Raw genomic sequence first — 12,911 nt, 5'->3', positions numbered from 1 at the left:
CGGAAGAGGAAAGGCCGCGGAGCCGGCTCACACGTGCTAATCGCCCATCTTTTTCTGTTCCCAGACTAGAAAGGGAGTTGCCAGCACCCGTGAGCGCTTTGCTGAGGCTAGATCTGCTCTCTGGTTATTGTTTCCCTGCGCTGGTCTCGTGAGCCCGGGGCCTGGCCGCTCCTGCGGGGAGCCTGGGGCTTTCCCGCAGTTAGGAGTCAGAGGAGCCAGGGCGAGGGAGCGCCTTGGCATTTGTGGAGTGAAATCCAGCTCCACTCCTCTCGCATCCCCTTCCCAGAGAGCCAGGGCCGGGGGGACCTCTGCTTCCTCGGCTGGCATGATTTAGGCAAAGGGAAGACTTTTTTTTCTCATCGCCCAATTCTGTTGCTTACGTGCAGATCACAGAGCAGGGGGAAGGGGAGAGGGGGTTGCCCTTCAGGTCTGTGTGACAGCGAGCACATCGTGTTCAGACAAGTCCAGTGACATGGAGGGGAAGCCCCGCAGCCTTCCCCAAGCCCCCCGGGGCGCTGCGAGGAGAGGCCGCTCGCCCCCCGCCTCCACCTGCCTCGCTGGACTCCGCTTCAATGAAGCCTTGATATTGTCCGCAGCCTGGGTATGACACTCCTCCATGTGCAAACCATCCCCCGGGAGTTCATCTCCTACAGAAATTGTGCACGCGAGAGACTTAGCTCATCCAAGGACTTTCGGTTTTCCTTTCTACCTCGTTGCCCCATGAGCTGCCCCTTTGGAAAAATGATGGCACCTGGTCAGAGCTGGCTGGATCGGAGCCCGTCCCTTCTGTAGCTTTACGGCCTGCGTTTCAGGTCGCTTTTTCTCTTAAAAAAAGCCGGACATATCATTTCACATCAAGTTTGCCGGCTTTAAGAGCCCTGGACGTGGCCCTGAGAAGCAGCGGGGATTTGAAGGGAATCACGTTATTTGAAGAAACTTGAACAGAGCTGATACCCCGCTGGTCCCTCTTTCACGAGGCACGAAGCACTGCGTTGTTAATACTGTACGTTTTTGTGGAGAGGGGACATGGCGCCATGCCACAGAAATTAGAGCGGCCTTTGCAGGAGAGGGAGAGAAATCAAAAGGCCATTTTTTTTGTTCTCTTCTGCGTTCAATGAAGGCGAGCTGAATGAGGAGCAAAAACAAGAGAGGGGTTATCCGGCGTGACCAGCTGCAGCGTTACAGCTCGGGGAGTGCAGCAATGTTTCCCTGGCGAGGGGGAGTCACCCTGGGAGCGAGCTACATGGTGCGACCAGTGACGCAGGGCCCTGGGCACAGGAGCGCGCCAGGCTCGGGCCGCGGGGGTGGGGGGCCTGGGGCCGGGGCTTGCGGACGCTGCAGCCGCAACCTCCGCCCGGCCACGGCCACGGCCACGGCCACGCTCCAGCGTCACAGCTGCAGCCTCGAAAATAAAGCGCGTTTTCCCCTGCGAGTGCGACGCGTTCACAGCGCATTTGCATGACCTGGAGCGGCTGCTGACCAGCGCAGCCCGAGAAGGAAAACGAAAGCTCGGCGCTGCCCCTGCGTGGGGGGATCCGGCGGCCCTCCCCTGGGGGTCACCAGCCCGGCCGCGCCCAGCCCCGCCCCGCCCCGCCCCGCCCCCTGCGGCTCTGGCAGCCGGGCCCGGCTCATCTGACAGCCAGGAGCGGGCAGCCCCCTGCGGCCGGCACTGCACGAAGTGCGTGTCCTCCTGCGGCCGGGCTGCTCCGCATGTGCTTCCCGGCCGCCTCCTGGCTCGGGAGGAGCTGCCGGGGGGCTGGGAGCGGGAGCGAGTTCGTGTCTGAGTTTCCAAACATAGCCCTCGGTGCGTCTCTCCCGCTGCCTCAGCTGTCGCGCAGCCGGGAGGGAGGAAGCGGGCAGCGGGCCGAGCATGCGCAATTTCCGCGCAACAAGTGGCCTCCGCGTCCGTAGGCAGAGGAAGTGGGGGGAGGGGAGGGAGGCTGGAAAGGGGAACTGCGGCGGGGGGCGGGGCGGAGCGGGCGTGACGCGAGGGCTCCACCCCGGTGGCATCCGCGCCGCGCCGGGCGGGGGGGGCGGGGCCACGCCGGACGCGACACACTCCGGATTCCGAGCGCGAGCCCCGAGCAGCGGCGAGATGTGAGTGCGGAGCAGGCGGCGCCGCTCGCCAGCAGCGCGGAGAGCGGGCCCGGCCCGGGCGGCTCCTCCCGCGGGTCCCCGGGTAAAAGGCGCCGGGTAGAAGGCCGCCCCCCCTCGCCCCCCGCGCGGAGGAGGAGCCGCCGCCGAGAGCCAGAGCGAGAGCGCGCCGGGAAACAGCGGCGAGAAGGCGACCCCAGCCCAGCCCAGCCAGCCCCCCGGCGGAGCGGCGCGGAGCGGGAGCGGGAGCAGGCGACGCTGCCGGCGCCAGGTAGCAAGAGGGCAGCGCTGTCCGGCAGCAGCGGCGAGCCGAGCCCCCGCCGCCAGGGCCCGCGGGAGCCGGCACGGGGAGCGCCGCCGCCCGCGGCACCATGTCGGCCGCGCAGGTGTCGTCGTCGCGGAGACAGTCGTGCTACCTGTGCGACCTGCCCCGCATGCCCTGGGCCATGATCTGGGACTTCACGGAGCCCGTGTGCCGCGGCTGCGTCAACTACGAGGGCGCCGACCGCATCGAGTTCGTCATCGAGACGGCGCGGCAGCTCAAGCGGGCGCACGGCTGCTTCCAGGACGGGCGCTCGCCGGGCCCGCCGCCGCCCGTCGGGGTCAAGGCGGTGCCGCTGTCCGCCAAGGAGGCGGCGGCGGCGGCGGCAGCGGCCCAGCAGCAGCAGCAGCAGCAGCTGAACCACGTGGACGCGTCAGCCAAGGCCGCCTCGGCGGGGCTGGCGCCGGCCGGCCTCGAGCGCTACGGGCTGAGCGCGGCGGCGGAGCCGCGCGGCCGCTTCGAGTACCCGCCGCCGCCGGGCAGCCTGGCCGCCCGCCTGCCCAACGGGCTGGGCGGCCCGAACGGCTTCCCCAAGGCGCCTGAGGACGGGCCGCCCGAGCTGAACCGCCAGAGCCCCAACTCCTCGTCGGCCTCGGCGGCGGCGTCGTCGCGGCGCGGCGCGCACGGCGGACTGGTGGCCGGGCTGCCGCCGGGCGCGGGCGGCGCCGGGCTGAGCGTGCCGCCCAACCTGCTGCCGCAGACGCTGCTGAACGGCCCGGCGGCCGCCGGCGTGGCGCTGCCTCCCCCGCCGCACGGCAGCCTGAGCGGGCGCGGCGGCGGCGGCCCCCCCGCGGCCTCGGGCTCGGCGCCGGCGGGCGCGTGCGGCGCGGGGCCGGGCGGCGCGGGGCCGGGCGGCGGCGGCGGCGGCGGGCCGGGCCCCGGCGCGGCGGGCGACAAGCGGCCCGGCTCGGTGTCCAGCAGCGAGCAGGAGCGCGAGCTGAAGGAGAAGCAGCGCAACGCCGAGGCGCTGGCCGAGCTGGGCGAAAGCCTGCGCAACCGCGCCGAGGAGTGGGCCAGCAAGCCCAAGCTGGTGCGCGACACGCTGCTGACGCTGGCGGGCTGCACGCCCTACGAGGTGCGCTTCAAGAAGGACCACACGCTGCTCGGCCGCGTCTTCGCCTTCGACGCCGTGTCCAAGCCGGGCCTGGACTACGAGCTGAAGCTCTTCATCGAGTACCCCAGCGGCTCGGGCACCGTCTTCTCCAGCGCCTCGGGCGTGGCCAAGCAGATGTACCAGGACTGCATGAAGGACTTCGGGCGCGGCCTGTCCTCGGGCTTCAAGTACCTGGAGTACGAGAAGAAGCACGGCTCCGGCGACTGGCGCCTGCTGGGCGACCTGCTGCCCGAGTCCGTGCGCTTCTTCAAGGAGCTGGTGGGCGCCGACATGCTGCCGCAGCCCTACCTGGACGCCAGCTGCCCCATGCTGCCCACGGCGCTCGTCAGCCTGCCCCGGCCGGCCGGCGGCCCCGCGGCGGGGCAGGGCGCGGCGGCCGGCTCGGCGCGGGGCCCGGGCGGCGGCGGCGGCGGCGGCGGCGGGGGTGGGCTGCGCAAGAGGAAGGCGTCCCCCGAGCCGCCGGACTCGGCCGAGGCGGGGCTGAAGCTGAGCGAGGAGCAGCAGCGGCAGCAGTGGATGGCCAGCCAGAGCGAAGCGCTCAAGCTCACCATGGCGGCGGGCGGCTTCGGCGCCGTGCACGGCGGAGGCCCGCCGCCGCCGCCGCCGCCGCTGGGCCCGCACCCCAACCGGACCACGCCGCCCGAGGCGGCCCCGCAGAACGGGCAGTCGCCCATGGCGGCGCTCATGTCCGTGGCCGACACGCTGGGCACGGCGCACTCGCCCAAGGACGGCAGCTCCGTGCACTCCACCACGGCCGGCCGCCGGAACAGCAGCAGCCCCGTGTCCCCCGCCTCGGTGCCCGGCCAGCGCCGCCTGGCCTCGCGCAACGGCGACATGAACCTGCAGGTGGCCCCCCCTCCCCCTAGCGCCCACCCTGGCATGGACCCCGTGCACCCCCAAAACATTCCCGACTCGCCCATGGCCAACAGCGGCCCCCTCTGCTGCACCATCTGCCACGAACGCTTGGAGGACACGCACTTCGTGCAGTGCCCGTCCGTGCCCAGCCACAAGTTCTGCTTCCCCTGCTCCCGAGAGAGCATCAAGGCCCAGGGGGCCACGGGCGAGGTCTACTGCCCCAGCGGAGAGAAATGCCCCCTTGTCGGTTCCAACGTGCCTTGGGCGTTTATGCAGGGCGAGATCGCCACCATTTTAGCCGGGGACGTGAAAGTGAAAAAGGAGAGAGACCCTTGAACTAGGCCGCCCAGCCCCTCCCTCCAGGCTCCTGAACCTGTAGAATTGTGAATATAACGGACTGCAACAAAGTTAGTCTGATGTATAGACATTATTTTCGTCGTACGTTTCTATATTTTGAAACAAAGGTATGTACTCTTCTTCATTTGAAGGATAGAGCTGGTTTTTGTTAAACAGAATATAATATTGTTTGGTTACTCCATAAGCCCTGGTCTCATTTCTTTGGCAGTGTGTTGGCTAGGTACACAGTTAATAGCCCTTAGCGATTACCTGCTGCTGGTGTGTATTTTTGTAAATGTATGCACTTCTCTGACAGAAGAAGAAGAAGAAAAAAGAAAAAAATACAACTTTTTTTTTTTGCCAAGGCCAGTGTTGACGCCTAAAAAAAAAAAAAAAAAAAAAAAATTGCTACAAAAATGGTGACAGCTTACGTTTTACAAGCCCTGAGTGTTAGTCCTTCACTTTCTTTCTTTCTGTTTTCGTTTTTTCGTTGGCAAAAAAAAAAAAAAAAAAAGGTGGGGGTGGTCGGGGGGGGGTGTTTTTTCGTTGCAAGTTTGTAAGGAAAATGTTTCAGTTTGTTTCTATTGATCTGAACGTTTTTAATCTTCATGTGTTTTTTGTTTTTGCTTTATTGATGCACGGATGCTTTTGAACAGTAGAGCAAAATGCTGTACATGGAAAACATGCTCTGTTTGTCCTTTATACATTTCTGTAGTTAACAGAACACTGTAATGTGCCTTGGAGCTTAGTAAATTGTAATAAATTCAATTGATATTAATACTTCCTGAGTAGCAAGCTTTATTTTTTCCTAGAGTTTTGGGCAACAGATGCTGAACACGTTGCCTGTTCAAGAGTCTCAGTTATGCCAAAAGCCTGTATTTCATTCAGCTACTTGAGACTTTGGTGCGCACACACTTGCAGATATGTGCAATGATGATGCTATCAAACTTATCTCGAGGTTGGCACGATGCCTATTTACATTTCACCTTTAATGTTGCAGGAACAGTTGCTGACTAAGCATTTTCTGTTTACTGTTCCTGCATCTCATTTCCTCCCAAAGCTTTCCAGCTGCGTATAGTATTTTTAATACAAGATGCATCCCTTGGCTATGCCGTTTCATAAGAGCTGGAGTCATGAATGAAACCCTCTTTTATGCAGCAGTTCAGTAATGTGTGTGGTTCATCGTATTAGTAAATAAATACAATTTAAAAAGTGTTCCTTGAAGCTCGCTTGGCATTGGTAATGGACTCTAGATATGCAGGGTGTGTAACTGAGCGCCGCACAGAACTAACAACTTATGCAGTTTGTGGTGCCCTTGGGCATAGCTTCCTCCTCCAGAATTTGGATTCCCATTTTTGTTCTTAAGGGAAAACTAACTTGATAAGCAGGGCAAGGGGCTACATTATTTTGTCAGGTGGAAAAAGGTTACTAACTGCACTGATGACAAAGCTTGCTTTTACTGGCTAGGAAATGTGATTATTCATCTAATTAGCTTTTTAAAGTGACATTTGCATTTTCAGGAGACGGGGCACTGGAATACCTATTAGGTGATGATCAACAGGCAAAGGGAATACACAGGCCTGCCTCTTCCTGGGTAGAAAATGCAAACAAACCTGGCCTGAACTTTGTCCTTTTTTGTGAGACATATGGGAGAAAAGGCAGCAAACTCCATAAACAAAAACAACAGCAGTGCGTAAATCCTTTTTGCAGTACTGCCAGCAGAATACAGGGGTGTCCCCACTGTCTTGTGTAAGAGGTTAGGAGTTGCTGACTGCATTGAACATTGGAGACCCTGGGAAAAAAAATACTCTGATGGAAAGAGGCACTTTCTAAAAGTCTAGTTGGTATTTGGCATTTAGGGTTGTATTTAGTAGCTGCTAATAATACACTTTGAGTTTCTATTCTGGTAGGAGTGATAAATGAAATGGTAGAAGCCTGGAATCTATGTCTGTTTTGTAGCCAGAAATCTACTCTGGTGTGGCTTGCTTTCTTACCTGCTTCTGACACTCATCCCTTGGTATCTCTATACCCACAATTTTAGATTTTAGCCTTCTGCCAAGTGTTGTATTGGTACTTATGAATTTCATAACCTATTGCTCGGATGTAATTAACTTGGTCTAATAAAGCACACCAGAAGGTTCTGAGTTCATTATTGGATACAAGCTGCGCATATTTTTTTTTGTGGTAAAGTTTGGGTTTGAACTGATCCGTTTCTAAGTGTGATTTTGAATTTGCAGCTACTACATGGGGTTTTCTTTCCCTGTCAGAGAGATGGTTGATAATTGTGGCTTACTGACTGTCAGAAGAGAAAATCCTTACCAGCAAATGGATGGCTTTTCAGTTTAACAGCAGAAAGAATAAAGTGATACTCACGTGTGAATTGAAACAGCCATTTAAACAGAAAACACTAATGACTTTTCAGCATTTACCCATGTCATAGACACTTCAGTGTCCAGATTTAAACAAATAGAGCAACCCTGGGTATACTGTAGCCAGCCATCAGCTTTTGGGATCATGGAAAGCCCTGTTTTGGCAGGTTTCTATAATAATAATAAAAAAAGCCCATGGCTTCTCAGAAGCTCCTGTTGTTTAGATTTTTTAAGAATAATAATCAGTTTTTGTGGACTCCCAATCTGATTGTTTGCAGACATGGGAGAAGTGAGAGACAGTGGGAATGTATGGAAAATGGACTTGAAGTGAATTGTTATACTGCTGTTAATTAAAGTTAACCATAGCTAGAGGGCATTTGTTGTATGGAGGGCTTTTCTGTAACCATGTGACCTTTTCTTTTACTCTGACACATTAAACAGTCAGTCTGGGCATATTAGCCAGCATTTCTTTGATCTCACTCCATGGGCCTTTTTTTTATTTTTTAAGATGTCCACAGATTGACAAACTGTAATCTCTTGTAAGTTTCAGTTACAGAGGTCCAATTGATTTCTATGTTTTGTAGTGTCATTTACCCCTTAATATTTGTCAGTTATTAAAGCATTTTTTTGCTAAAATATGTATTAATAAATCTCTTGTACCAGTTTATTTGTCCAGGTGTTCATTTCCCCCCCATTTTTTCATTTAGAGGGCAAATAGAGTTTTTCCAAATAGCTTTTCAAGAATAAATAATCTTTGGCTGTCTCCCAAAACAGCTTCCGACCCTCAGTTTCTAAGAAATGAGACTTAAGATGCACATCAAGAGATGTTTTTGAGAACCTTGTAAACTCTTTGTTAGCTGGGGATTCACATGGTTGAGAAATGGAGTAACAGACTAGTAGAATTGTGATTATCTTTTGATCAGGAACTGTGATCTCAGGAACCCTAGCTAGTGTCGTGCAAAACAAATCTTTTCTATTTAAAATTTTTTAAACAGCATTGAGCATGTGCACAGGTCCCCTTCATTCAGAATTTTATCCCCAGACTGATAGTGTCCAACACTTCTGAAACTGCAGGCTCTTTAAATTCAGGTTTGCTGCCAACATAGTTTTGAAGAAACCGCAGTGGTCACTGAAAAAGAGGTTGTCTTTACTCAGTTTAGGTGTCTTTGGAAGCAGCATTTTTCTTTGCCTCAAGGAAAGGGCTTTGTCTCCTTAGCTCTGAGATTCACAACTGTATTATCCAGTGGTTGCTTTTCAGCTTCCCCTCTAGTACTTGCCATTTTCTTTTTGCTGGTACGCAGCCACTCTCCATTCATAGGAGGGTGGTTCATATTGAGCGTTAGCAACCTCTCTCTGTGCCAAAGTGACACATCCTGTAGACTTGCAGTAGAGTACCGTTACTGTAATGCTGACTCTCATAAGGCTATTCTTGAAGTAGAGCAGCTTCTCCCTTGGCTTTCAGCCATGGGAATCCATTACAGTTTTCACCTTCTACCCAAAACATAGTTCTGTACCTGCATATCCATCTTTTTGTCCATTAGCTCAGGGACTGCTGGTATGCTCATACCCTTTCATATGAAAAGGAAATAGCTCATTGTAAGTGTAAGGTATAAAAAGGTAGTGAGTTTGTTTTCAGTCTCTTTGAAAATTTTGTAATGGGACTCTGTGTTATAATTTAATCCATACATTTGAAATTCTTGATCCAAGAATTTCAGGGAAATATTTGTTTGTTGTACAATGTGAAAATAGTTGCTGACAGGTTTGGAAGAAATATGATGTGTGTGTGTGTAGTGAGGCTGCTCCAAGGTTAATCTTATCAAATAGGAGAGTGCCTTCCTCTCCACACATTTGATGCAAGAATGTTACTGTACAGCTTGCATGTGCATAGGGTTTTGCAGGAGTTCAGCCCTCTCATGCTCCAACCTTTGTTAAAAGAAACGAGAGATCACGGGCCACTTAAATGTTTTTGATGGCAAACCCACTCCCTGTTAGCCAGTTAAGGAATTAAAGAAAGCTGTGCACAGAAAAAGGAAAGCAGAGGGGAAGTTAGGCAAGTGAAGAAGACAGGGCAGGGGGGACTGTTGCCACTGGCCACAATGTCCAAGTTTATTTTTGGACTGGTTGAACTGGCTGGATTACCCAGAGCCAAGTAGTTTAAAGGTAATTCTATTGTCCCAGCCAGCTAGCGTCCTGTCTTTTTGAATTGGGCCTTGTTTGTTTGAATCCTCTCTTTTGCTGATGGTGGCTGAGGCAGCTAGAGGCATGCGACTGGGAGGTACGCGCGCTCTGCTGACTGAGTGATATTGCATTCCTGTTGCTGCTGTGTAGATTGCCTTCCCCTTAGGGTTGCTTACTACTACGCCCTTCTAAGGTTATTTGGAGAAGGTGGGAGCAGGGATGGAGGTGAGGACGGTCAGGTTTCTTTGGTTTCTGCTGAGTTGGCATCAGATCAGCACCCTTTCCCCTTAAACTCAGCATTACCGACTACGTTCTCTGTTGGTTTATGGCCCTTTCACAAAGAAAGCTCACAAAGATGTTTGCTGCTCTCCTCTTTTAAGTAAGGAATAGCTTCCTTGTGGGAAATTACCTATTACTGCCCTGCTCTGGGGTGATATTTTTGGTTGGGTTTTCTCTTTTCCTACAGTAATAATAATAATTCAGAGCTGTGCTTTCCTTTCCACTCTAAAGCTTCAGTGAGCAAATACCAGGAGCTGCTGGGGCTGACTGGCTCCATGGTGGGCTTGTGTTCCTGCTGCAGGGAAAGGAGCTTTGCTTTGTTTAGTTTTGCTGTGAGTAAAGGTTCAGGCTGGAAACCCCACCCCAGTATGTGCTGCAGCAACAGCAGCTCTGTTCTTGGCTACTTTGCAGCAGCAAAGCCCTGGGAGAGGCGGTCCTGGAATGCCATGGCATGCGAACACAGATAGAATTAACTCCACTTGACTGGGCCTCGGACTAGACAGTCATGTGACACCCCCCCAAACTTCCCCTCCCCCCTCTGCAGCGAGGCTTGGAATGGGGACATGAAACATGTCTGTGCAGCGTGAAGGAGCTGAGCAGAATTCCCCACTGTCATCATCATCCTCCCCCTCCCGCCCCGCAGGCTGCCAGAGGGGAGGGCTGATTACAGTTTTGCTATTGTTCAAGTAACCTACAAATGGATTTGCATGGAAGCAGATTGGGAGGGGCATAGGGGTGGGATTTATTAGCACTGGCTAAACTCATCAGGATTACTATTAGCAGAGAGATTCTCAATGGGCATGATCCCTCTGGTAGGGAGGGAGGAGGAGGAAGTTTAAATTTCTTTTGCTGCAAATAGGTGAAGGGGTGGCTATATGAGGCAGAGGACAGGAGGTAGGCAGGGTGCTGCTGGCTGGAGGGAAGGAGCTTCACCTCGGCTTAAACTGTAACCCTCTATTCAGAGCACGCAGCTCCTGGCAGCTACGCTCATTCCAAAGCCTTGACTCAGGGTTATCTGCATGCTGGGTAATAATCTGCGTCACTGGAGGAATGTGCAAAGAAAGCAGCTATGGTGGAAACTGGGCAGTGTTTCCTCCTCTCTGCAGGCAAATGGCTGCTTTAACAGCCTGAATTTGGCTGCAGCGGCCCCCTTCCAGTGTAGAACAGGTACTGTCCACAGCCGTGGGGCACTGCACCCAAGTGCCACTGAGGGTACTGCACAATTGAATGAGGTACAGGCAGTAGTGAGGTTCTGGGACTGATTCACACTGAGATAATATTTTGTTCTCTCCATAGGCAGGACCACCTTGTGCAAAGTTCTCCCCAGGCTTTCCTAACAAACATCCAAAGAATTGAGGGTATTACTCTGTTAGTTTGTTCATTTTCTAGGTGGGTAATAGAAGTGATTCGGCCAAGGTCACATAGCTCTCGGAGTCTGAAGCTGCTAATTTCTGCCCCCTTTATTAAACCTGCCTCCCTTTCTGGTAGAAATAAAGGAACCAGTAGTAGTAACTCTGAAAGTCTGATCTAAATGTGCCAATGTACATACAGGTGTTTGGGAACAACAACAGCATTCAGTGCCAAACTGTTTGCTTGTATTAGCTGTCCTTCATACAAAGGGCTTCAGGGCTATTGCATGCTGCAGTTTTTGCTGATGCAGTACACCCACAGTTGGGGTGAAGGAGAGTGTGTGTGTGTACCGGGTGTGAATCCCCTGGGCTGCCGTAAGAGCAGAGTACATTCAAATCAAGGGTGGGAGGGTTGCTTTGACTTACTGTGTTCAAAATCTGTCTAATACAAGCTCTTACTTCACCAAACATGCTGCAGTAGCAAAGAAGCAGCTCATGTCTTAGGCTGGATATTCATTAAAACATGCCCAGGCTGGTGCACCTTTGGGGTAAGACGGCCCTTTTCTTTTTGTTGGGAGGTGGGTAAATGGACAGAGTATCTGGCCTATTGTATGAATTAAGCTAGTTCTTTAAAAGCACACAGGCCTTTGAGTTTAAGCTGCTGCCTTTTATCTGATCAGTTCAATGTGCTAGCAGCTAGACCCTCGCTCCTAGAGCTGACTGTTCCTGTTACATTCCTATAAAGAAACAAACTACTGAATTAGACAAATGAACAAGCTTTCAATGTATGCCCCAGTCAGGGGTAAATTATGGATATTATTGTCACTGTTCAGTGCTGTTAACATGCTTTGTACTATAACACCATATATAAATAAAGGTGGTGCCTTCCCCAAATTACTTACGTTGTACAGGTGAAAAGGGCTGCTCAGTGTGTCTGCCCTATCCCAGCTCCTTCAGTAAAAGATTGTTTCTTTTACCATATCAAAAGGCAGCAGGCTTTGAGAAGGTGCACCTGGGTAAGTGTACATGCTCCTCTTACGCTTCTGACATGAACAGGTCTCAGGTGCTGCTTTGAGTTTTGGGGAGCAGGGGGAAATGGAGAGGGTCCTTTTGACTTCTTCCTCTGCCCATCACCCTGTTATACCCTTGTACCCCTTGATCATTTCTCTTTGGAGGGGAAGAGCAAAGGCACAAGGGACACTACCAACTGTGTGATCTTCACATGGACATTTAGTCAAGCTGAGTTTAAAGAAGGCAGATTGATCATTCCATCAGTGTCCTTGAACAGCTGGCTGGAGGTTTGTGACAGGTAAGTAGTGGGAAATGATGCAGAAATTCCCATGTTCTTGTGCATCTGTCTCTCATCATGCAACAACTTCGTCTTAGCTGAGCACCTCCTGACAACTGAGCATAAACTTAACAAAGGAGCAGCTTGTATAAGACTTTTGAACAATTTGGCTGCAGTGTTTTCCTGTCTCCTTTAAATCTGGGGGTTTTATTTTTAAGTTAGAAGTTTGGACATATTTTACATGCTTAGGCTTGAAACGTCCTCCTGGTACAAGGTTCTGTCACTTGGAAGGACCTCACCCTTTTCTTCATGTGCAATCCCCAGCTGTGTTGGGGCATGCCTTTAGAGGCAGGTGCAGGGAGTCTGGCTGGATCCTGAACTTTCTACCTAGTACCTGGAAATAAACATTGTTTAAAGCACTGGATTCTTGTTAGAATTTTCAAGCTCAGAGTAAATGTGTGAAATGGTTTTTGCTGTTTACTGTTTACTAAGCACCTTTTCCATCCACTATCCTTCCAAGTTGGTGGCTCCCAAACACTTGGACCAGTCAATCTCTATCAACACTCAGTTTCTTATTGATCATCCTGGACCCTTACCACACGGTTCACTGGAAAGTGCTGGGGACCTATTGCCCTCTGCAGATCATTATCAGAGCCTTTCAGACTGCCAGTGGCCCACAAGGTATGTTTTGGGAAGCATTTCCATAGATCATAATCCTCTGGGTATG

The 12,911-nt window shown here is 52.7% G+C and overlaps 1 protein-coding gene across 1 annotated transcript; it reads left to right on the top strand.

The window, feature by feature from the left end:
• The first annotated feature begins 2,082 nt into the window (after positions 1 to 2,082).
• IRF2BPL (interferon regulatory factor 2 binding protein like) lies at positions 2,083 to 5,501 on the top strand. Its single transcript, XM_059723111.1, has one exon. It carries the CDS (start codon positions 2,466 to 2,468, stop codon positions 4,719 to 4,721), a length of 2,256 nt encoding a protein of 751 aa, XP_059579094.1. The 5' UTR covers positions 2,083 to 2,465; the 3' UTR covers positions 4,722 to 5,501.
• The last annotated feature ends 7,410 nt before the right edge of the window (positions 5,502 to 12,911 follow it).

Source organism: Alligator mississippiensis, chromosome 2 (genome assembly GCF_030867095.1).
Source record: "Alligator mississippiensis isolate rAllMis1 chromosome 2, rAllMis1, whole genome shotgun sequence".
Lineage (NCBI taxonomy): Eukaryota > Metazoa > Chordata > Crocodylia > Alligatoridae > Alligator > Alligator mississippiensis.
Note: the sequence above shows the minus strand (reverse complement) of the source record. Positions and strands in the feature narration are given on the sequence as shown.